This window comes from Canis aureus, chromosome 30 (assembly GCF_053574225.1).
Source record: "Canis aureus isolate CA01 chromosome 30, VMU_Caureus_v.1.0, whole genome shotgun sequence".
Classification (NCBI taxonomy): domain Eukaryota; kingdom Metazoa; phylum Chordata; class Mammalia; order Carnivora; family Canidae; genus Canis; species Canis aureus.
The window spans coordinates 39,361,020-39,387,284 of record NC_135640.1 but is presented as its reverse complement, the minus strand read 5'-3'; the positions used below and the strand labels follow the sequence as shown (position 1 = coordinate 39,387,284).

The 26,265-nt window shown below is 41.7% G+C and overlaps 1 protein-coding gene across 3 annotated transcripts in view; it reads left to right on the top strand.

Moving 5' to 3' along the window:
- The window catches only part of DSCAM (DS cell adhesion molecule), a 732,790-nt gene that overhangs the window by 137,636 nt on the left and 568,889 nt on the right, over window positions 1-26,265 (top strand). For all 3 annotated transcript variants that reach the window (XM_077879265.1, XM_077879266.1, XM_077879267.1), the window contains exon 3: window positions 1,934-2,080. In XM_077879265.1, the coding sequence (XP_077735391.1) occupies window positions 1,934-2,080 (147 nt within the window). The remainder of the gene's footprint in view (window positions 1-1,933; window positions 2,081-26,265) is intronic.

Genomic DNA, 26,265 nt, shown 5'->3' with positions numbered 1-26,265 from the left:
GAGTTCACTGGAAGTTTGGGGACATGAAGTGACTTTATAGTTTACAGCCAGCATCACACAAATACACAGACTTACATTAGTCTCCTGCACCTGCTCTGCTGACCCTATCCTTGTGCTAACAGACCCTTTGGCCCTGGGTCACCTTGTCCAATCCCTTTATCTTCTGTTCTTGACCCCTTCCTCTCGTCTGTCTTCTTCTCTCCACCACACTCAAATTCTCGTTTATTAATGAGTTTGGTTACTTTTACCTCTTTGTTGTGCCTTTCTGACCTATGACTGTGGACCCCTACTCTCCCCAGTTTTACAGATCAGGGAATTTCCCGTACAAAGGTTCTTGCTCCTGTGTATGATGATTATGTTTCTGAGGCCAGGCTCTTGGGCACCCTGAACCTTTGCCCTGGGGACTTTTTGACAAGTGATGTGGAATTGCCACCTGGCACGTTGCATTGGACCTCTATGGCATGCAGGGATGGGGGTCTCAGAAGAGTCCCAAACTTCTGAAAATCTCTTTGGTTGGAGACAGGAATGAAAAAATTCTCCAAGTTGGGAAAATATTAAATACTAATGTTAAAAGTGGGGCTTGGGGAGCAATACTCTGAATAAAATGACATACTCTAATACTAAAATACTCAGCATATCATAGAACTAGCGCTGATCTTTTTTTTTAAGATTTTATTTATTCATGAGAGACACACACACAGAGAGAGAGAGAGGCAGAGATATAGGCAGAGAGAGAAGCAGGCTCCCTGCGGGGAACCCGATGTGGGACTCGATCCCAGGACCCCAGGATCAGGACCTGAGCTGAAGGCAGACACTCAACCACTGAGCCACCCAGGCATCCCACTACTGCCAATCTCAATAATGCTTCTTCTAAAGCATTCAACACTGCCTATTAAGAGATTTCCCTTTAGAAACTCATTCCCATTTTTGTTGGTATGTCAATTTCGTGAAAAAGTAGTCCCATGGCCAGTTTTCTTGACACATATTGGTCCAGTAAATGACTGGAACATTAAGACAGCTGAATAGATGATGCGAGAGGTTGTGTCTGCAGCTCTCTTAGAAAACCACAGAGATTTCTAAAACTCAGATTCTGAGAATCTTCCTGTCCCAACTGCCTAACTTTAAGTTTGAAGAAAATAAAGCTCGGAAGAAACGAGGCATGCCCCCATACTTAATGAGTTGGGGTGAGGGAAATAGTTGCTTCCAAGAGTCCAACTGTCAAAAAAAAAAATTACCTATGCAGAGTTGCTTTAATTGTCACATAGTTTTTAAGAATTCCCGGGAGAGGTTGCCTCTCTTGTTTTTTTTTTTTTTTAAGATTTTATTTATTTATTCATAAGAGACACACAGAGAGAGGCAGAGACACAGGCAGAGAAAGAAGCAGGCTCCATGCTGGGAGCCCAATGTAGGACTTGATCCCAGGACTCCAGCATCACGCTCTGGGCCGAAGGCAGGCGCTCAACTGCTGAGCCACCCAGGCGTCCAAACTTTTCTTGATTTTTTGAATTCTTTTTCTTTATAGTCCAAAAATTCTTCCTTTGTCCTCAGATGACAGGGGGAGCAGTGTCCCATATGATCAGAACTTCATTAAGAAGCTCCTACTTTCCACTGCCAGGTGCATTTAGGGAGCAGATGAGCCATTTTTAGGCATGCTCTTGCCCTTTAGAAAACAGTGTGACAGGCACTGAGGGCACTGGCTGTTATATTATATGTTGGCAAATCGAATTTCAATTAAAAAAAGAGAGAGAACGGTGTAGTTTATGAATGGGATGAAAATTTTTAAGACACGAACTGCAGGTTTCTTCAATCCCCCCCGCCTCCCTAACTGTATTCGGTGCAATTACTCTATGTGAGCTACAATGCATATATTTGAATGAGGTTCTCCCCAAATGAGCCAAGGTGTCTTACCAAGGGTCCTCTCCTTGCCTTCCAGTTTTACGGGAGCCCTATACAGTCCGTGTGGAGGACCAGAAAACCATGAGAGGCAATGTTGCGGTCTTCAAGTGCATTATCCCCTCCTCGGTGGAGGCGTACGTCACCGTCGTCTCCTGGGAGAAAGACACCGTGTCACTCATCTCAGGTAGGTGGGGCATGTCCGGGATGCAGAGTGCGGGGCTGACCTTCTTAGAGGCTGTTTCAGGTACTGAACTGGGTCTCTGGCTATGTATCCATCCTAACTGTGAATCAGCGTATGGATGGTTGGTGGGTGTCTGATGATTGTGTGCCATCAGTGCTTTATATTGGTTTTGTGGCATGAGTCAGATATTCTCCAGTGAATTGACTGATGGGTGGAAATTAGTTACCGTACATCTAGCCATCGTGTTACTTCTCTGAGGCAACTTTGGCTTATTTCTCCTGAAAATAGGGCAGTAGGGTTTTTGCACCTGTGAGACTCCTCAGCCATATGCTTATGGCTAATATCCTGAAACTATAATCTGAAAATAGAAGCTCTGGTTTCGACTATTGTGACCCTTTCAGATATCTTAAGATCTATGTGATGCCTTTGACTTCTTGAAGATTCAATTCAGAATATGTATTCAGCACAGATATATCTATATATAGATATAGATCTATGTAATTTATTGGTTTATTTTCAGAACCTGGAAATGATGCAACTGAAATTTTGCTTCTAAGATGTTATGGTTCCTTTCTTATGGTGTTTAAGTTGATTTCTGGCCTCCTTGGCTATTGATCTGGAAAGGCCTTGTAGGCAGGGTTCACTGCTCCTGTTTTGCTCATCTTTGGATCATAAGTGACTGTGGGCTGGTTTTTGGAGAACAGTGGTGATGAGCATCTGATATGTTGTAAGAGGTTATAAATGCTGGCTTTTCTTTACATGTCTGTGTGAATGTGTGTGCAAGTGCGCACACGCTGCTTTCATGCAGTTCTTAAATACCACCAAAATTTTGCTCATTTATAGAATAAGAGATTGGAACTAAACTCTCACAGTGACTTAGCACTTCTGTTTTTCAGCTTATTGATTTTCTAGACAGTGTCGGTTACCATACAAGGACCATTAAAACAATCATTAAACCATGAGAAAAAATTAAATCTTTGGGCTTTAAAGTATATCCAGCAAACTAGCGTGTAACGGATGTTTGCAGGTTTTACTCAACACTCTCAAGTCAGAGTCCCTTGAACTTCACTGAATATATGCCTTGCTGTTGTGTTGATTAATCATCATAATTTAACTTAAAGTATTGAGAAAATACTGAGCTTAATGGCTGCATGTGATTGCAAATAATCATAATAGACTCACTTGTACACTTGTAGTTGTTGTGTGGTTTTTTAAAATTGTATTTATTTATTTTTGGTAATCGCTAAACCAAACATGGGCTTTGAACTCATGACCAAGCGTTGTGCTTTCCTGACTGAGGCAGCCAGATGCCCGTATTTGTTGTTTTAGATTAATGGTCTTAATGGCTTCTCTTTTGAGGTCATTTTAGTTTTTTAATAGCAGATGGAGAGATTCGATGACAAGTCCCTCTGGCTGAGCCCAGGCTCAGAGTGAAGGGTACTCCCACTCACATAGTGAGGGCTTGTGGGTGTGCCGAGGGGCAAGATGTGGGACAGTATTTGTGATCTCCCACACTCAAGAATCTGGGTGGATGGAGTCTGGACCATCACAGCACAGCCATCAAACAGCCTCCAGGATTTGCTGTGGAGGGAGTGTCAGGAGGGAGGGTTATAAACTGCCTCCCTGTGCTTCTAATTGAGGACACATATGCCATTTCTGTTAATATTTGATTGGCCCAAGCAAGTCACATGGCATATCTGACTTCAGTGAGATGTGCCTGGAAGGAGAGAACAGCTGGAGATGTGGGTGAGAACTAGAAATATCTACCGAAGGCTTTATATGCCTATCGATGTGGCTATCCATATCTATAGATATGTTTTATATGTTCATAATATAGGTTATATTTATAAAATGTTCTGTGTGCATCCTTATGTTTCGTTGGCATCTTTAATTAGTTTTATAGCTCTTCAGGTTTCATCTTGGTGCCATGGATATGAAGACAATTTTTCTTCAAACATGAACCTAACTAAATAAAATAAAAAGAATTGTATATCTGGTGAGCGGGGAGAGGGTGCTGATGTGCAAATGCAGAGTTGGTGTCTTGCTGATAGGTTCTGAGGATACCCACATCTCCTCAATCATGCTTTACCCTTTGGCAAAAATTTAGAAAACGATGTGTGTACCATGGATGAGCACTTGGCTTTTCTTTTTTCTCACAAAAATGTCCAGAAAACCAATATCCTATAGGCTTTTTATCTCATTAAGGAATACTTCAGTAGCAAGTTTTTGTTTGTTTTTCAGGAAGCCGTTTAATCAAACACAAGGTAGTCCCACGATCCTCCACGTGGCTCCGATGGTGTCTGTGTGCACGTGTGTGTGTGTGTGTGTGTGTGTAGAGAGAGAGAGAGACTGAGACACATGCAGAAAGAGAGTGAGTCAGAGTTGTTTTCATTCTCAGGGAGTTCAACCTGAGAACAGGGCTCCGGAGCAGTGTTATGATCTGTAAGTAGGAACCTAGTCTGGAAATTAACCCTGTAATGCAACTTGCCATAGCTTACTGTTGGACTCTGTTTCCAGCGCCTGAGCTCAACCCATCGGAGCTGCCAAAAAATGCCCAGGGAAGGAGGTTATGATGCCACTGGAGGTGATAATATGGTTTAAAACATGGTGGTGGTGGGGAATCTTAATTAATAAACTAGTTTTGGATGGTTTTGGTGGAGTAGGATTACATTTCTCCCAGGTGGCCAGAGCCCTGAGTGGGGCAGGGCACAGATAACCACATAAAGGAGACAGGGAGGTTTAGAGGATGAGCCTGGGGCCTCCCTCCTGTAGGCAGCAGGCACTAAGTGGTGAGGGAGTGCCAGGGATTCTCAGCAGTAGGGGCAGCCTGGCACAGTGCAGAGGTCCCAGGGATCCAGCAGGTTTTCTGAGTTAGTGCTCAACTCCAGCAAAGATATCCCGAGTGTATGCATGGCAGGTGGTCTGCAAAAGTTTAATTTGTCTGTGATTTGTAAATAAACTCATGACCCCAGTGCCTCCTTGCTGAACTGGTTAGATTTGGTGGTTGGCAGGGCGATCACCCCAGGTCAGTCTTTCTGGGATTCCAGGACAGCCCAGCCGACAGTGAATCTGGCTGGGAAAGCTCCCAGGAAACACGCCTGCTCTACACACATCGCTTCCTTCAATGGAGGAAGGGCAGGAACTAAATCCACCATGGAAACGAGGCTGTGTGAATATCCCACCGCAGTGGGTAGAGTGGGAAGAGAAGACTGGGAGCGGGGCTGATCCAAGAAAGCCAGAGCTCCCACAGGCCACACAAGGCCTTGGCCAGTGTCCCTGCATGCCTGGGGCTTGCAGCAGAAAGTTGCCTGCACAGGGAGAGGCCTGCCCGCTGGGGGTCCACTCTTGTCCCATCAGCGTGGGTCCTACTACTCAGCCTCTTGGGTCTAGGGCACCCCAGGGGAAGGCCAGAGCGGAAAGGCCTGCTCTCGGTCGGTGAGCATATGGCTTCTGCAGACCTTCTAAGCCAGGGCTCTTTGAATCTAGGCCAAGGTAAGTGGGTATCTACCACCTAGGAAATCCTACCAATGAAAAAAATTAAATATCAGTGTATTCTTATAAAAAGAAAGGTATGGCTTCTCTGGGTACGTCTCACTAATTTTTGCCCTTTACTTTGGTTGAGCAAATCAATGGCTGGGCTATGTTCTTGCCGGAGTCAGAAGCACCAGTCATGTCTGTCTGGGCTTCAACGTGAGCTGCATGGATTCATCAGCTGTTCTGACAGTTGTGTTCATTAGCTTCTTACACATGAAGTCATGCACTGATTTCTTTCTGGGGAGTTTTCGGTTGGCCTGACTCTAGACTCAAGAATCAAGCTGTGCCTCTTTGTCAGATAAGGTCATTAGATCACTGTATTAAGCACCTAAATGAGTTCACTTCTTTTAAACGATCTTTGGAAAGAATCCTCCAATGGTCTTGTTATGGACTGAATGTTCATGTCTCCTTAAAATCCATATGTTGAGGTCCCAACCTCCACTGTGATGGTATTTGGAGGTGGAGCCTTTGGAGGGGATTAGGGTTTGAGGAGGTCATGAGGGTGGGGCCCTCCCTATGGGATTAGTGTCCTTAAAAGAAGAGACACTAGGACTCTCCCTGTCCACCGTATGAGGACAGTGAGCAAGTGGCCATCTAAATCTCAGAAGAAGGCTCTTCCCACAACCCGACCTTTCAGGCAGCCTGATCTTGGACTCCCAGCCTCCAGAACTGTACAAAATAAATGCTTCTTGTTGGGATGCCTGGGTGGCTCAGCAGTTGAGTATCTGCCTTTGGCTAAGGGTGTGATCCCGGGATCCGGGATGGAGTCCCGCATGGGGCTTCTTGCAGGAGGCCTGCTTCTCTCTGCCTCTCTCTCTCTGTCTCTCATGAATAAATAAATAAAATCTTTAAAAAACAAATGCTTCTTGTTGAAGCCACCCAGTCTGTGGGTGTGTGTGTGTGTATATGAATTTATATATATATAAAAATATATAAATATATATTTATATTTTATATATAATATTTTAAATATTTAATATTTATATTTAAAATATAAATATATTTATATTTTATATATAATATATTCATATATTATATATAAAATATTTATATTTTATATATAATATATTCATATATTATATATAAAATATTTATATTTTATCTATATGTAAATATAGATATAAAATGGTAGCCGGAGCTGAAAGTAGCAATCCTATAATTCCCCCAGGGGAAGGAGAGGCACATTATGAGTATCACATAATGATACTGCTGTGCCCTCTGCTTTGTTATCTTCCTGGGCTCTTCACCTGGCCACAGGGTAGCACATGGTCAACCTTCACACTCATCCTCTGGCAAATGGATGATAGGAACTGGTGACTGTATGGAGGGAACGCACCTCAGGGACAGGTGCACACTGTGCATCGAATGTCCTCAACGAACAGGATGGATCCTTCTTACCTAACAAAAGAGCCAGGAGAAGCAAGGGCGGTGATGTCCATGTGCATTTTCAAATGTCCTTATCGCTTCTCTTTCTCTAAGCACAAATGAGAGACTTTTAAATTTCAGAATATTAATGCAGCCCAATAAAAATGTAGTAGCTTGGATAGCGATGTGCCTTGGGAGGTAGTGCTGATGGGGAGATACCTAAGAGCCCAGCTCAGCAAAGAACAATATCGACAGCTTCATATTTGGGTTTTCGCTCAGTGGCCTGTTGTGAGTTTCTAACCGATTAGGGAGGCTGGCGACGAGAGAGCCCAGCATTCTGTGTCTGTTTCCTCTGATAAAATTCTGAGAATCTCACTGGGGGTTTAGCTACATTAACATCAAAGACACAGCCCAAGGGTAACCGGATTTGGAAAATGGAAACAGTGAACATATTACTATTCCCTGAGACTCTGCCTCCCTCTTTAGCACTGGCCCAATTTTCTGCTGCGCTATTTCCCATATGAACACCTTTATTAGCGATGACTCAAGGAGAATTTTATCTCTTAGGATCAATGAGTTCAAGTCCACGGATGATGATCTTTTTCCTGTGTTTTGGGCAAAAGTGAGCAATTTTCTGCCCACATTAAATATCAGAGGACATTAGCCCAGCACTTGACATGAAACCCTCGCTGCAGTTTATGGATGCAGTATTTGGGTCTGGTCAGCGTAGATAAGGCAGGATCTGTGCCCCCCCTCCCCCGGGGGTGGCTTCTGCTCTCAGGGAGTTGAAGGGTGAGATTACCCAGTTGAGTGTGGTGTGAGCTTGGTGACGGGCAGGGGGACACACACCTTCAGCGTTTTTGCCTGGGGAGGTACGGAAGTTTTCACAGAAGTGGTGGTCCTTTTAAGAAAATGTTGGTGTGCATTTTAGGATGCAGAGACTAACTACATCATAGATCCAGTCACCCCAGTTAGGCAAGGTTTTCATGTTTCAGCAAATGTAAACGAAGAGCAGGTTTGATGTGCTCTGTTGTCTTCTGGAGTGCGGTGGGGACACAGCTGCCGGGGGCAAGGACGGCTGTCATGTGGCCGGGTGTCTCTGTGGTCGTGCTCCTGCAACCATAAGACCATGTGTGATCTCGCCCGCCTTCTAAGACACTCGGATTTTCCCTTTACTAGTCACCGAGCATTTTCAAGGCAATCTGAGACAAAGCTGCTCAAGTTGCCATGGTGATAAGACCCAGTTCTGCCCTCAAGGTGCTTCTGAGTGAAGGGAATGAGATCAGAATGATTAAGGGGACAGGCCGCTCGGTGGCCTGAAAGCCGGGTCTTTGATTTTAAAGGTACCAGGGATGTGATGAGCACTGGGTGTTGTATGCAACTGAGGAATTACTAAAGTCTACATCTGAAACTAATGACGTGGACTTTGTTGGCTAATTTAATTTAGATAAATAAAAATAAAAGTACCAGGGAGTTGCAGGAACAAAGAAAGATTGCTTTCTCGTTTGCTGAAAAAGAAATTTGTAGGTCCAAATGGAAGCTGTTAAAGGAACATTCTTTTTCTTTTCTTTTCTTTTCTCTTTTCTTTTCTTTCTTTTCCTTTCCTTTTCCTTTTCTTTCTTTTCTTCCTTCCATCCTTTCATCCTGCCTTCCTTCCTCCCATTCATTCATCCATGCACCAATATCTATCTAACATCTATCAATGTATCTATCTTCTTTCTTTTTCTTTTTCTTTCTTTCTTTCTTTCTTTCTTTCTTTCTTTCTTTCTTTCTTTCTTCTTTCTTTTCTTTCTTTCTTTCTTTCTTCTTTCTTTTCTTTCTTTCTTTCTTTCTTTCTTTCTTTCTTTCTTTCTTTCTTCTTTGTTCTTTTTCTTTCTTATCTATCTATCTATCTATCTATCTATCTATCTATCTATCTATCTATCTATCTTGATTTTCAGCAAGTAGGAGCCTCATCGCAAACACTGGATATTAGCACAGGAGGGATCTAGCAGACTAGAATTCGGAAGATGCAGAGGTGTAATATTTTCACTGTGCTGTATTTTGGGCAAGTGCACAGGAAGGGAGGTGCCTGGTCTCTTTCTTTGTTACAGCCATTAATTGATTGTCCTTTCTCCACTTAAGTCTATTTTCACTAAATTAGTCTTTGCATGTTACTCCACTGCCACCTGAAAGTAATTAAAAACTTTGTGGTGCAGAGGAAACCCTCCTGACCCTGGGAACGAAGGTCATGTTAGATGAGTGGCTCAGGTCTGGCAGTCCGGAAATAAACCACTGGTGAGATCCTGGAAGGCCCAGAGTGAACAGAAGGTCTACTAAGTGTCAGCCTTCAGAGAGAAGACGCATTCCCGTTCTCAAAATTGGAAATTGTATTGAAGATTATAGCTCAAAACAACAACAAAAAAAGTTTTTGACTTTTGAACTTCTGGGACAAGTAGACACATGGCTAAAGACATGTTAACATAATATAAGAAAGAAAGAAAGAAAGAAAGAAAGAAAGAAAGAAAGAAAGAAAGAAAGAAAGAAAGAAAGAAAGAAAGAAAGAAAGAAAAGAAAGAAAGAAAGAAAAAGAAAGAAAACAAAACAAAGGCAAGGGTGGTAGCAAATTTATCCCGGAGCATCTCAGGATGTGTGTGTGTGTGTGTGTGTGTGTGAGAAACACCCCTTCTTCCAGGAAAGTATTGGGTTGTTAGGTCAGCCTAACACTGCTTGGTTTCCCACCAAGAACCACCAGGGGACTAGGGCTGCTGATTGCAGCTCCCACAGATTAGCTGGTGACTAGGGAGCGAGCTTTTTTTTTTTTTTTTTCCCTGCCTCAGCTCCCTTATGTGGAGAAAAGATGGCTTTCCTGGTCCCCCTCCTAATAAAATAACAGATTATTAAAATTCAAAATTGAATGTTTCATTTCTCAAGTCAACTTTTTTTTTTCTATCTTAGATTGAACCTCACAGAATATTTATTTTATGCATTTGTTGGAGGTTCAGTGGTTTCCTAGGAGGACTCCCAGGATGCAGAAGATATTTTTACTCACCTCTGTGATTTATTACAGGAAGAGGATACAGAGCAAAATCAGCAAAGGGAAAAGGCGTGTGGAGAGTTGTCTGAAGGAAACCAGGCACAGGCTTCCAGGAGTCATATAGTCACTTAATCCCCGTAGCAGGGAACAATGACAACGAACATGAAATACTATCTACTAGGGAACTCATTAGAGAATCAGCGTCCAAGGATTTTACTGGAGGCAGGTCACGTGGGCACCCTCTGCCTGGCAGGTACCAAAATTCCAGAGTCCCAGGAGGAAAGCAGGTGTTTAGGTGTTCAAGAAACCATATCGTTTGTATAGTTTAGACACAGTGAGGTGGTGGGAACCCTCCTGAAATTCCAGTTCCTGGACACCAGCCCAGCGTCAGCCTTGCAAACAGGTCTGTTAGGGAAAAGCAATTCCAGACCTATCATGTTAACTCCTTTCTACACAGGGCAGTTTTCTCGGTGATGGTGGCTCATTGCTCGTCACCCATTCAACAGTCACTTTTTGGATGTGCCCAGCACCAAATGCTGGAGAAAGCACATGAGTAACATTGTCTATACTCTAAGGGTTTTATCGCCTCATCATATCCATGTTTCTCCAAGCCTTTAGGTTGCTCTCACTCCCATTTTTTTTTTAATATCCCAAAACATATAGATCCAGAGTCTTCCTCTCTCTACCTAAATGTAAACGGAGTTTCATTTGGTCTCTGGCTTTTAGGGACCTCCTGTCTGCTCTCTCTATGGGGTTTGGTTCTCTCTAGACATGACACAGATGGTCACCCATGTCAGTCAGTTATGATTTGGACCCAAGTGCACTTTCTGGTCTCTTGTTCATCTGTGAGATTTTATTTCAGGAACGTTGAAGGCAATGAAGACAATCATACGGTCATTAATATTACTATCGTCCAGCTGATGCTGCATCAAAGCATCAAAGCATGATGTCATGCATCAAAGTATGTTTAGGCAGCATACGACCGTGTAAGAAAGCAGGATTCAAGATTTGTAGACATCATTTTTGACTCAGGATAAGAGATCAACATGAATTCAAGGTGAAGACCTGAGTTAAGCGTGGACTGTATCATATGGGGCTTTTGGTGCTGTTTCCCTTGTGCTGGGCCAGCCCAAGTGGAGGAGAGTCCCTCCCTAGGTGGACAGGTGGCAGGGGCCCCAGAAAACTACCAGGTGGTGTCACAGGGCCTGTCAGCCCATTGTGGCTTCAGTTCTGGGCAGATAAGACAGGACCGCAAAGCTCCCAGCTCCCTAGACTTCCTCTGTCCTCAGTAGCCACATGACCAGGAGAATCCCCAGCCCACACGGTTGCCACCGTTTTGTTTTCTGACCTCAGGCCTTCTGGGCATCATGAGATCCCAGGTACACTGGCCATTTACACCAGTTAGTTTTCACTGGTCCTTTTCCAGTTCCCAGATCTTTGGAGGTTTCTGTTGATTGCTCTTGTGTTGCTGCTGGTGGATTTCCCAAGCTTTTCCTCAGGTATCTGAAAATTGACACTCACAATCGCTCAAGGATCCATTCTCCAGTCCTCAAGAGGTAGTCTCTTTCTGTTTCTGGAATCTGAACCCCGCTCTCTCAGACAGCTCCTCCTATCCCAGATGTTGTCTTCATGTTTCCCGTCACAGATGATCCTCCTTCCTTGTGGTCTGTTCCTTGATCACATGCTGTTGTCATGACACCTCTTGCTTGTCTCGGACCTGTTTTTACCAGTGCTCTCCTCTGGGGCTTCTGCCATCATCTCTTTAGTGATTATCATATTTCTTATGACACAGATGTTTAGGCTCTCCAATTTTAAAGAAATCTTTTCCTTTCTCAACTTTCCATGCATGTGTTATTTTTTTTTTTTCCTGGAAAATTTGTTGAAAGGAGAGGCTGAACTCACTACTCTTCCTAATCTTGTGTGGTCTAGGCTCTACCACTTGCATGCTGTTGACACTTAGATTTTCAAGGTCATCCATGACTTCTTAATGTCAAATCCCAATGGCAAGTTCTCTCTGACTTCCTTGAAGAATCTACACTGTTGACCCTCCTCTTCCATTGGTTGCCCTCCTTTGATTGGTGAACTGTACTACGTTGTCCTGGTTGACTTTCTCCTCTCTGATTATGTCTGAACTATTTCCTAACTTATCTTTTCCTCTGCTCAGAAATGTGAATAGACCCCCAAATTCAATCTTCACTCCCAGCTCCTTCCAATATTCACTTTATCAGTCATTTCATTTTTTTTCCCCAGGGCTTTATCCATCATGTCTATGTAGATGATCCTAACTTTGGGCCTGTCTTCTCTCCTGGGCTTGCTTATTCCCAACTGTCTGCTCCCCTCTTGCTCCCTTCTTGCCCCCTCCAACAGAGCATAACTAAAGCAGAATTCAGCATTCATTCTAACCACTAATGAATTTGTCTTTGAATTACTCCTTTCTTTTTTATCCCCCTGGATTTTAACTATTCGCTTCCAAAGTTTCACAAACTAGTGATAAATAACACACCTTAAAACGAAAGAAGTGTATACTATCATGGTTCTGGAGGCTAGAAGTGCAAGATCAAACTATCAGCAGAGCCATGGTCTCTCTGAAGTCTCTAGGGAACAATCCATTCTATGCATTTCTTCTGGCAGTTCAGCCAGTCCTTGGCATTCCTCAGCTTACAGATCTTTGCATCACTGCACTGTCTGCCTCTTTTGTCACCTAGCTTTTGTCCTGGGTATGTCCCTGTGTCTCTTCCCTTCTTATGAGTACACCAGTCAGGTTGGATTAAGGGCACACCCTACTCCGGTATGATCTCGTCTTAACTAATCACATTCATGACGACCATCTTTCCAAATGAGGTCATACTTTGAGGTTCCAGGAAGGACATGAATTTGGGGAGGATGCTCTGCAACCCTGTGTGTTAATAAATCCTTCTGGTTTCTTTTGACCCTCTCTCACACCTGTTTTACATCTTGCTATCACATGCTTGACAGCTAACAAATGTGTATCAGGTAGGATCTTGAAATAAAAACAATCTCAAAAGGAAGGAAACAAAGAACAGAGACTTTCAGTGCGAAGTGCCCATACCTGAATGACCGTACCCGTGCTGGCTCCTTTGCCCTGGCTCAGCTGTGTTAGAATGCCAGCTGGCAGACACACCATCAGCTGCTTCTCCCTCAGCTGTGTGTAGCCTGCCCTTGTGTCAGACTGGGCTGGAGCCAGGATGGGGACAGAATCAAGATGTTCCATGCCAAGACACCAGGGACTATAGGCAAACTGCTTGACTTGTATTTTCAGATCATTCTATGGACTGAATTGTGTCCCCACACTCATAAGCCCTAACCCCTGATATTTGGAGATAGGGTCTTTAAATGGTAATTAAGAGTAAATGAGGTTTTAAGGATTGAGCTCTAATCCAGTAGGACTATGGCCTTAGAAAAAGAAAGAGACTTGTGAACACAAAGTGAGAAGGAAAAAGGGCTCTTACCAGAAACTCGCCCAACCAGCACCCTAATCTCTGATTCCCAGCCTCCAGAACTGTGAAAAGTACATTCCAGTTGTTTAAACCAGTCTATGGCTTAAAGTCTATGGTACTTTGTTATGGCAGCCTGAGCCGACTCATGTAGATAATATGCATATACATTCACTTTCTCAGTCTACTACTGCCACTTTGGAACTCTGCATGTTAACATTGCTCCCCCACCTGGTTTTCTGGATAACACTGAACATTAATAAATAACATAAATGAAACAGCTCTCATGCTTTTGATAAATGATTCTATTTTCAAGTGCAGTGGATATTTTTGTAATTTAAAGTTCTACGCTTCCCTCCCCTAAGGGAAAAGGAGACATTTATTAATGGAAAAATGAATAATAAATTTCCCAAATGGCTAGTCATCTGAAAACTTATATGCAATACCAAATTTCCCATGCGAGTAAAATCATATGGTATTTATTGTACACCTAAAACCAATGTAACCTTGTTGTCAACTATATTCAAATTAAAAAAATTAAAAATTTCCCCCAAAGTACCCAAATTCAAGTCAATCCCAAAATAACTATTTCTATTGTATAAATAATTATTTAGGATTGAAACATCTACAACTAAGCTTGATTTGTACTGACCTTGCTGTGTCCATGTGTGGGGAACTAATGAGAATATTTACATAAGTCCTTGACTGGCTCAGTTGATAGAACATGTGATTCTTGATCTCAGGGTCATGACTTCAAGCCCCACAATGAGCACAGAGCTTACTTTTAAAAAGGGGATTTTTAGAGAATATTTTTGTCTGTTTAGTTTCTGGAAACAGTGATGATGCATACTATTAACCATCCAGAATTGGGCCTGTTTAAAGAATTGAAAATTTCCAGCTGCTCTGTGTGAGCACAGTCAAGATGTTCTTTGTGGAGAAGCTAATAAGCAGATACAGTAAATAAACAAAGACTGTTTTTAAAATACTCTTCCAGGGAAAGCTTCAGGCTCCTCACCTTTCATTTTACCAACAGTCTGTGTGACATCTTGGGTTGGAACTTAGAGAGATCTGGCTTTGGGTCCCAACTTCACAGCTGTGAGAGCTTCAACAATTAATTACCTTTCTGTGGAATTGGACAGTGTTTTGATACAGATGAGAAATGCCAAGGGAGGTGCTCTATGAATTATAAGTACCTAGCCAATTCCTGGTCTCTAGCTATGCATTTGTCTATCTAGTCGGAAGACATGAGGATGGTCTCTAAAGCTGATGTATAGGTACACATTCCCAATCCACCACAGCCCACACTGTGGCCTTGAGCTAATCACATAATTTTCTATGCCTCAGTTTCCTCAATTGGAAAACGACAGCAACAGCAATAACTATATCATCAGATGGTTGTAATGATTAAATGAGTTACTTTACGTATAATGCTTAGAGCAGTGTTTGACATAAATGTTGTTGTTGTTACTTATCTTCTGTCTAAAGTATCCCTGCTCCAGAAAGCAGGTGCTCAGGACTACGTGGTTTCCAAACAATAAGAAACTGCTTGTATGAGCTTATTATGGACTAAAAGCAGACATAATTCTATTTAAGAGGAATTATTAAAATGCCAGGTATGCCAAATGATCTGAAATCCTGCAGTTTCAACATGAAGGCATTAGAATGCTACTGAACTAATAATCTATTGGGTTTTATCAAAATAAACAACACTTGCTTTTTTAAATGTTTACTTTTCTTAAACAGAAATCAGGTAATGTAAAATGAGCAATGAACTAGAATGAGAGTCTCTTTACTTTTTACCTTACCCTCAGAGAGAAATTAGAAGACCTGTTTGAGGAAAGGTTTGAGCTTATTTAAAACACTTGCAACACTTTGGGGTTAATAAATGGCTGATGATATATGTCAGGTTCTATTGAACAATTTCTAATTGCCCCATAGGTGGTTATTCTCAGCAACCCCACTTCTCAGATAAGAATACTGAGCCTCACCCACACCCTTACCTTGTAGTTCTCCTTCTCTAGAAAGTAGAGATTTTGTCTTTTGAAAAGTCTTTTGGTTTTCTATAGCACCCAAGTGTGTGTGAGTCAACAAAGGTTGTCAGTTGAATGACAAACAACTTCTAATAGCTATAACTTGAGAACAGGGACTTATTTAAACAAGAAAAACATTTTCCAATATGGTATGATTCTGGATAGTTGACATATCTAGGACATTTCATGTGGTTTGGAGACAATATGCTTAATGTTTTTTAAAACAATATTCTGCAACTAGAGAAAAATCCAAATAGAGAAACTGTCTAGGATAAAAATAATTTTCTTAATTTCAGTTTAAAATTGTTCCTTCCTTGGGCTGCCTGGGGGGTTCAGCAGTTGAGCATCTGCCTTCTGCTCAGGGTACGATCCCATAGTCCCGGGATCAAGTCTCACATCGGGCTCCCCGCGGGAAGCCTGCTTCTCCTTCTGCCTGTGTCTCTGCCTCTCTCTCTGTGTCTCTCATGAATAAATATATAAAATCTTTAAAATAAAAATAAAATAAATAAAATAAAATAAAATAAAATCGTCCCTTCGTCCTCAAGTATAACATTAGGATACCTGGCATATAATAGTAGCTTGATAAATATTTATCAAATTGAATCTTCAATGAGCAACTGTTCCCTTGAAATTATGGTATTTTCTTTCAAATTATTCTTAATGCTTTAAGAAGAGCTTTTACTTTCACGTATATATATTTACTACTCTGAAGCTCAGTTTCACATCAGCTTCTTCTCCCAGTATGAAGAAATGTCTGGGCAGGCCAAATCTCATGCAACCTGGTTTCACAGCAGACTTTCACAAAATGATGATGTTTTAAGGGAAACAGATATTCCCAAATCCCCAATATTTATTATTCCCAAAGCAAAAGCTGTCCCCCATTATTTTCATGAAATTATTTTTGTGAACTTACAGTTCCATGCTGTGACATTTATTAAAATATAGCATTGATGGGTGAGTGTACAAGACAAAGGAGATTCTTACATGCCAAGACATTTAGGGGCCTTTTAGAGCATTTCCTAATGCACCAAGTCCACCGCCAAACCATCATTCCTCATGTTTTATTTTACTAATTTCTCTAAAGGGAGCTACACACACATCATCCCTCGGTAAACCCAGTCAACTCTTCTGTCTGGCTTTTGTGGGAGGAGTGCCTGTTTCAAACGTGGATCAGCATGCTTCACCAATTTCTGTTGCCACATATGAAAACTTTAGAATTTCTGTGTGGAGGAGGGTCAGAACATCTTTCTGATGTGGATGAGGGAGCCTTAGAAAGAAGGTCACATGACCAGCAGCAGGAGTAGTGGCTGTCTAGCTGGTGGGCTCACCCGTGTGAGTCCAGGTGATGATGGTAATGTTGCCTAGAGCATCGTTTATCTCTATCACAGGATCAGATTTGTGTTGAAAAGTTATTTAATGCAAAAAGGAGTCGTCTGGGGAGTGGATGGCAAAGTGGAGACTCAAACCTGGGATTTTCTTTGTGTGTGTGTGATTGTTTTGCCCTAGTAACTTAAAGATCTTTTATTACTTACATAAGGCATTGTATTTATTTTTTTAAGATTTCATTTATTTATTAGAGAAGGAAGGAGAGAGAGCACAAGCAGGGGGGGAGTGGGGAGCCTGCTCAGGGCTCTATCCCAGGACCCTGAGATCATGACCTGAGCCAAAGGCAGATACTTAACTGACTGAGCCACCCAGGCACCCCAAGGCATTGTTTTCAAAGTCACCATTTGTGATTATATGACTCTTGTAAGAGATGCACAGGCGAGATAAAAGTACCCGATCAGGGCTTATTTCAAGTCAATGAGCTTACAGTAGTTGAAGGAGCTGCCCTCACTACTTCCGGCTTGGAACTGTTGATTTAAAAGAAGCTCATTGAAAATAGTGCTTCTCAACATAAGTCATTTTGAAATAGACTTACAATCCTGAGCTTCTGAGTTTTATTTCAATATCAAATATCTCAAATGCATTTTGATGCAAACAAGATGTTGCAGAGCTTGGAATGTGTGCTGGTAGCTTCTAAAATATAAATATATTCCTTTTGAGGCAGAAGTGTCCTTAGATAGATGTTTCTAGACTTTTTTTTTTTTTTGGATCAGGAACCAGCTGAGGAAGTAATGCAAACTATAGGACAGTGGATCCCCAGGTAGCACATAAGCACCCAAACCTGCATGAATTCTGAAACCTCTCTGCTTCTCTTCAGATTTGCAACTCGTCTAACTCTTCCAACACCATCCTTACCTGTCCTCACCCAGACTAACTGGGTGTTTATCCCAGGTGAAACCCTCTGATAGACACATCAGGTGGTGTGTTTTTCTTTTCTTTTTTCTTTTCTTTTCTTTTCTTTTCTATTCTTTTCTTTCTTTTCTTTTCTTTTCTTTTCTTTTTTTTCTTTTCTTTTCTTTTCTTTCCTTTTCTTTTCTTTTCTTTTCTTTCCTTTTCTTTTCTTTCTTTCTTTCTTTTCTTTTCTTTTTTCTTTTTTTTCTTTTAGTTTCTTTTTCTTTTTCTTTTTCTTTTTTTTTCTTTTTCTTTTTCTTCTTTTCTTTCTTTTAATAAGTTTGACCTTGAAATCTTCAGCCTGATCCTTTTTCTGATCTTTTATTTGTCCCTGCTCCTTCTGCTCCCTTTGTTATGCATACATTTCCTCCACTGCTGTGCCCACTTCATTGTACCAGTAGCTTTCACTGCAATTGTTCTTGTGCAGGGAAAAGTGAGGGGCTTTTATAAAAAGCCTTCATCAAGTCATTTTCAAACTACAGATGATATTAGGAAAGAAGGGCTGTACTGAGTTTCCCCCTCCCTAATTAGATGGTGAAATTTTTAGTTCTTGGCATTGTTATCCATTTGAATTGAAACCCTATTATTGAAAAAGCCAAATGAACTTGAAATTGAGGAGGGCCATTTCCCAAAAGGGAATGCAGCCAGACTTGAGCCCTCTGCAGAAAGCCAAAGCAACACACCATCTGGGTGCACGTGACACGTGTCTGTGGCTCCGGGTTCTGAGTTTCAAGTAATAGTTTTTAAAAAAATTACTGGATTCTGGATTAAAAAAAAAAAGTCTATATTGCAGATTCCCACCGCAAATAATCAAATGTTGAAGGAAAACAGTATCTCAGCCTTGCAGAGAGCCTTTAAATGATCCACAAAATTTATTCAGGGCCTATACACTTTGCTTTGTCTCCATTTCCTGTCATGCTTGTCCCATCCGTGTCCCAACTATGTCCTTCTTCTGCTGACTTCCACTTTATCTCCTGCCATTAAGTGAGGAGATATACCAGTGCATGTTTCACCCATTTCCTCTTCTGCAGAATTGTGTGCCATCCCATCAGCTAGTGAAGGAAGCCTGAACACACCATCACTGGCCATGTGCTCAGCGGCTCTCCAGCAAAAGGTTTCCACAGAGCTCCAAAGTCGATTTTATATGCGAGATGCACAGAGCCTCTGATTTCCTTAGTGATGAGTGATTTTCATGGGCTTCCTTGCATAATATATTTGCGGTCCTGAACATGTGAACCCAGGTGTATTTTCCTGAATCTTTGGCTCTTTGTTTACTGGATTTGATTTGTTGCTACAAAAGATGAATGCATATATGCTCCTCTCTTCCATTATCAAAATTACCAGAACGTTTATTTTAATTGTCTTTAATTTTATGTTGAGGTTTCAAAAAGAAATCCTGTGTAGATGGCGAGGGGATGCCCAATTATTATCTTTCAAGGAAAAGTAATGAAGCAGTACAAGCCGTTCTAGGTACTTAAAACATACACGTACTGTGCATTCATCACTGATAATCTCTAATTTTATACCTGTTTGCTGTACGTGGCAAAAATATATCTATAGTTGCCTCAGTTTTCAATTTAGAATCTAAGATTGAATTACTTCTTAACTAATAGTGGTTAATGTTTTTATAGATCTTTGATACGTACCTCTGGGAGATAGTTATTTAGAAGTAGGATCTGAAGGCCTAGGGATTGTGATTTAGGGTATGTCTGTTTTGGAGGATTGTTAAATTGTGACAGCATGAGTGTCAATGCTCCTAAACCCCACATGTAAGAGCAGGATGTTTAGGGTGAGGGGGCTTTGAACCTATGTAAAGGTTCAGTAAAGTTCTTTGTGTACATAAGGCTATTACATGAGATGTAAATCCCATTTTACAGAGAAGTGTGTTTGCTTGTTATCGACTATATCATATGTGACCAGAATGTAAAGCAATTTAGGATGGTGCGTTTTTTCCTTTCATTTAAATTTGGCTCATTTGTCTCCAGGCTCAAATCCTTTCCTAAAAGAATCAGGTGGGATAGAAACTATAAATTAGGGACAGTTACCTGCACTCAGTTATTGGAGTGGGTGTCCCTGCGAGGGTGTGCACACCAGGCTGAAATGAGGGAAGTGCTGGGAGAGCAGAAGGCACGTTAGCCGTCTGTATGGGTCTCCTCCTGCGCCCCCATATTCTCCCCGACGGCTGTGTGATTCATTCAAAGGCTTATTGATTTTTTTCTTCTCTGCACTAGCCTGCTGACCTGCTTTGTTGACAGGTTTGTGTGCATTAAACCGAGCTGACAGTCCAAACTGTGCTACTGGATTAGTCCCTGTGGTCTGGGACAAATATTTCATACCTCATCAGCAGTAAGAGAGAGGTCCATTAACACACCTTCCTGTGCCATGTCGTGAATTCGGAGACAGCAGCTTACAATTGGAAGCAGCTGGAACTACTTGTCGTAGTAAATGTGCAAAGTGTGTGTGTATTTATATGTGCACTTATGTGTGGCTGTATGATAGAGCAGGAGCAGTGGCTCTCTCACCCTTAGAAACAAACATTAGCCAAGATTTAGTTCTTAAAAAATACCTTTTTAATACCTAGGATTTATTTCAAATTAATCCAGGTATGTGGGGTAGTTGAGGCTGGGTGTGGCAGGAGGGGACCATTGCTGAAATGAGTGGCGGGTACATGGATACTCATTATGATCATATTTATCTTTTGTGTATGTTGAAATACCTATAATGAGAAGTTGAAGGAAAAAAACCCTGGATAACAAACCATAATACTTTATATTTGAACCTTCAGAGTACATGGTTAAACATGAACAATTGGCACATCATCAAGCCAGAAATAGGCAGATTATGAATGTCATATTTTAAAAATTAATGATACATTAAGTGAAGTGTTGTATTCCTGCTGGTTATGAGCTCTGAAATTCTGGGACAACACTAGAACCATAAAAAAAAATGTCCTTTAAAATTAGTGATGCTTCTCCAAATTGATAGTGTTCCTTCTCAGTTAATGAGATATTTTCAACCAGCATTTTCTCAGCTGTGTCCATGGAAAGGTTAAGAGGCTAGAAAATGTTCATGTTGATTCTGGGCTTTAAAGAATTAGGAAAGTATATATTAAACAATAGGAACTATGTTTAATAGGACTGGACACCACATACAGGAACAAGTTCCTATTGTTTAATTGGGCCGGCACCACAAATCCTCGTGATCATGGCAATTTTTATTTTTATTTACTTTTATCTTCCAAGACCATTCATGACATTCTGAGGCTACAATTTGGGAAGTGGTGTGTTAGAACTTAAGGTCACTAAAGCTAATTTGTAAAAAAAAAAAAAAAAAAAAAAAAAAAAAAAAAAAAAGTGGTGTTCCTTTAAACCTTAGGTTTAAATGATTAATGATGATTAATGGTTAAGTATGGTCCAGATGATGTCATAGAACCAAATGCCACCTATGGGTAGAACAAATCTGAAAATTCTGTTTTTCTAGAGCCTAACATAGAGGTGTCTCAGATTTTATCAGATTTGGGTTCTATTTTGTACCTCTCTAGACATCATTTTTCTCCTTTGTACTGTAAACCAAGACACCATCATGGCCAGCTCCAGAACAGTCTGGTATGGAGAGGGAAGGGGTATGTGTTTATGCTGAGCTGGAATAGCAAGAGGGCACCAGCAATATGGGTTCCTCAAGTGAGGCAAAGGTACCCAAGAAGGACAAGTTGTGGGAAGTGAGGCTGGGAGGTGGGCAGGCCCAATGCATGAACAGCCTTCTTTGCCCAGTCAAGGAGTTTGGATTTTTTTGTAGGGATGAAGGCAAAACTGTTATAATGTGGGTAGGGTGATGATGTGACTGTGGCTGCTGTATGGACAACAGTGGGGCGTGGGGAGTGAATGGGTCACTGGATGAGTGAGTACGAGGCATGTTGGAGACTTGATCAGATCAGCAGACATGAGGACAGAGAAAAGAGGATGGATCTGGGAGATGTTTGGGGAAGATTTGGGATGTTGGCTGATAGAGTGGGTGTGACAGGTGACAGAGCAAAGTCCTCGAGGACGACTCAGGTTGTTGGTGTAGGGAATTTAGCAGATGGTAGTACTGTGAACAAGTGGGGGAAACCTTATTATTTAATTTCATCAGTCAGAAATTGATCAGCTTTAGGGGCACCAGGATGTCCTAGTTGGTTAAGCATCTGCCTTTGGCTCAGGTCATGATCCCAGGGTTCTGGGTCTGAACCCCGTATCCGGCTCCCTGCTCAGCAGGGAGCCTGCTTTTCCTTCACTCTGACCCTCCCTACTGCTCATGCTCTCACTCAATCACTCTCTCTCTCTCAAATGAATAAATTAAAAAAACCCTTAAAAAGAAATTGGTCAGCTTGAGTAATAGGGAAAGCCCCTTAGGGATGCTCTTCTTGTGGGGGGTGGGAGAGAAGGCCTGTAAGCCCTGTATGATCACCAAAAATATCTATGGGAAGCTGGCTCAGGATGTGGTTCTCTTGCTTCTTTGTTTTGATCATCCTGTGGTCTTTATTCTGTGTCACCGTAGGCTTCACCTGACTTCTGGAGCCTCCATCCCACCACTGACTTCACCCTGTTCTTGACTGATTCAGGTTGGTCCAAATAAAGGCCAGTGGACAGTTCAGGCATCTGAGATAAGAAGGGAGGTGATGGGCTTCTCTTCTCAGCTGCCCTGCTCCAGACCCCAGGGACAACAGCCGAGCACTCATGGTGGTGATCACTCACTGTTTAATTTCACTACATAGATTTGAGCTCAAAGTAAAAACACCACAGGCACCTTTCTGCTCTTCGGTGTGACTGTGTGGATGTGGTTTCTCAGGGAAGAGCTGTGCTATGTCCCCTTGCCCACTGTGCTCAGCTTCCATGGAGCTTCCACATCATCTGGCCCTGATTCATCTTCACAATTTCAAACTATTTTTCTGCTTTGTCCATAGTCATCTGCTTCTCTATTCTTGTTTAGTATGTGCAGAAATTGTTTTCTTCCCCAGGCTACTGTATTAGCTTATCTTCTTTAGGAGACATTATTTTAACTTCTAAGTTTTATAATTTCCAAACTTCGGATCATTTTCTTCAATGCCTGTGATCTTACTCTGAATATTACTTCGTTAAGAACAGTGCATAAGTTTTCTTCTAGACTCATGAGGAGAGGAAAATAAAGTTTTATATCTTTGTAAGAAAGTAAAAGTGGTGAAAGGCTATCATGGAGTTTCTTTGCAGAAACTTTATGGGGTCATGCTTCTAATTAGAACATTAATCTAAATCATGTCCTTTCAACTTGTTTCATGCCTTGTCCTGCGTGAGACCTTCTCAGCTTCTGCTTTAAATTGGGGTGAGCTTGGGGGCACCTGGGTGGCTAAGTGGTTGAGCGTCTGCCTTTGGCTCAGGTCAAGATCTTGGGGTCCTGGGATTGAGTCCCACCTCGGGCTCCCCTTAGGGTCCCTGCTTCTCCCTCTGCCTGTGTCTCTCCCTCTCTCTGTGTGTCTCTTATGAGTAAATAAAATCTTAACAAAATACCAGGGTGTGCTCCTTCCTAACGGTATAGCAGAGTTACTTGGTGAACACCAAGCATTTTCTCTGGTACAAGTTACATGAAAAACACACATTTGACTTGTCTTCCCTTTGTTCTAACTGATGGTGGTTTAAGGAGAAATGCTGTCACTTGTGCAAAAGCAATTAGAGACTGGTTTTTAAAAATAAATTGTGGAGGAGATACTTGCAACCCATGTTCATAACAGCACTGTTCACAACAGCCAAACAGTGGGAGCAGCCTAAGTGCCCATTGACAGATGATTGGAGAAATGCAATGTGATACATACAAGAGAATATTATTGAGCCTGGGGGAAAATAAAAAGACAATTCTGACCCATGCTACAGCATGGATAGGTGTTGAGGACATGCTTTTGAATGGAATAGGGCAGTCACAACATGACAAAGACTGTATGATTCTACTTATGTGTGCTCCCTAAAGAAGTCAAATTCTCATAGACACAGAAAGTAGAATGGGGGTGCCAAAGACTGGGGAATGGGGGGAAGTGGGGAGCTGTTGTTTAAAGGGGATAGAGCTTCAGGTTTTCAAGATGAAAATCCCTGGAGATGGATAGTGGTGATGATTGCACAATAACAAAAATGTATTTGACACTACTGAACTGTACTCTTAAAAATGGTTAAGATGGCAAATTTTATATTATACATATTTGACCACAATTAAAAAATTTAAAAAGCAAATTATTGAATCTCCCCCTTTTAAATAATTGCATGGAAAAATGGGAAAACTGATTTTGTTCATAGATAAGACCTAGGTGACTAAATAGGATTGTATGTGTAACACTGTATTTTACAAACTACTTCAAAAACCATCATAAGAATTATTTTGTCCTAGTATTTTGTAAAAGAATGTGGTTGATGATGTTGAATTTAGATTTTTTTAAAAAAATTATAGCTGTATATTGGAAAATGCCCTTAGAAAATGATAAAAAAAAAAGTAAATGATAGACTTCAAAATTGTAATAACAATTGAAAAATATGGTCGTAATTTTATTGTCTTTAACCCTATGGTTATCTGAATGGTATATAACTGGGTTATAAGCTGCAAGAAAGCAGGGATTTTGATCTGTTTTGTTAATGTGTAGAACGGTAGCTGGCACAGGGTACAAACTCAATGAGTATTTGTTCAACAAGTTGCTTGGGGGATCTGTGTACTAGTTGCCACTTGAGTGTGTGGTGTAAAAATAGTAGGTTCCTAAACCAGTCGTACAGACCTTCAGAGATGAGGAGCCTTCCTTGCATCCAGCACATAATTACTTACCAGTGAGCATTTAGTTGCTAAGTATCTTATATCTCACGGTAAGTAATTTAAGCAGATTGTATAGATGAAAACACTGAAAAGCAGAGGGGCAGAGAGATTTGTCCATTATCTCATAATAGATGAGTAACAGAGGCACCCTCTGCTCACGACACTAAATCAGACAAACCATGTTTAGTGAGCACCTATCGTGTGCAAGCCCCGTGTGTGGCTTTGCAAATGTCACTGTGAATAAAGAGATAAGGAATGTGTGATCTGATGTGTGTGTGGAGGGGGATATAACTACTTTCTGAGGTTCTCCTGTACTGCCTCGTGTTACCACCAATATTTGTACTTGATTTTTTCCCCCTAATTACAGTCTTTTGGTGGGAGCATCCCTCAAGAGAGAGAGTAGGGGCCTGCATCATCTCTGTGTGGTCTGGAGTGACCTACATCTTACACGTTGTTATATGGTTGTTCATTTCTGACAAGGATATGACAGGCGGCCTCCTGTAGGGTGATCTATTAATTCGGTAAAGTTTTATCTAAGGTACTATCCTAGAACCATGTTTCTTAAACTGTTATGTGCGTGTGGATCACCGGGACATCTTGTTAACATGGATTCTCATTCAGGTGTTCAGGGCAGGGTCTGGGACTGTGATTTTCTAACGAGCTCCTGGGTGCTGCTGACTCGGCTAGCCCCGGGGCCACACTGTGAGCGGCAAAACTGTAGGTCTCAGCCCTACCTGCACATTAGAACCACCTGGGTGGATTTTTATAAATACTGATGCCCTGTGCTTACAGACTCACCTTAAGGTGCAGGGCCCTAGCACCCGTTATTTTAAAAGCTCGCCAGGTAATTTGAATGAACTGCCGGCCCTGAAGACCACTGCCATGGACAAGCCCAGCTGCCACTTGGCCGTCACCCTGTGTAACCGAATCCACTGATGAGACCTGGTGTAGACCAATGTTGCCTGTGGTCTGAGGAAGGTGGGGGAATTATCATAAGCCAGCTGCCGGCACAGGGACTAGTGTATAGGAATACGTTTGCAGGGCAAGTGAGTGATCATTTTCAGACATTGTAGACAACTGGTGAGTGACTTGATCCCATGACTGTGGTCTGGTGCTCCCGGCCCTGACTTCATGGAGGAAGGAGGTCTTGCGCTCTGGATAAAAGTTGGGAGGGAAACTGGAAAGAAAGTGGTGGAAAAATAAGTTTATATCTGTGGCAGATGAATGATGAATAGATGGGTGGATGATGGATGGATAGATAGATTATAGATAAAATAAAACAGGAAATAAATGAAACGAAGATCAACAGTACAGAATGGAGAGGCATAAATCCACAGTAGCTTGCCAGGCACTGAAGTCAGGGGGACAGACAGACACTCTGGGAGCGTCATTTCAACAAATACTCAGCAATATAAACGAGCATTTCTCTCTTGGTAGCATGTTTAAATAAAAGTAGAAACCAAGCCTTAAAAAGTTGCTTCTGGGTAAAGATAAGTTTCTCTTGCTAAGGACTCCTTTTCAGGTACCGTCCATTTGCTTCTCAGACATGACACTGTCTCAAGAAGCATGACCTCAAGTGCAGGGTGGGGGCGGGGACATGTGTTTTTCTATCTGAGCAGAAAGCACTTTCTGGCTGTTTCCTGAGATACTACTTTTATTGTGTTCTCAGATCCACACAGGAAGTAGCTTCCGTGTGGTTTTACCTTCCTGACT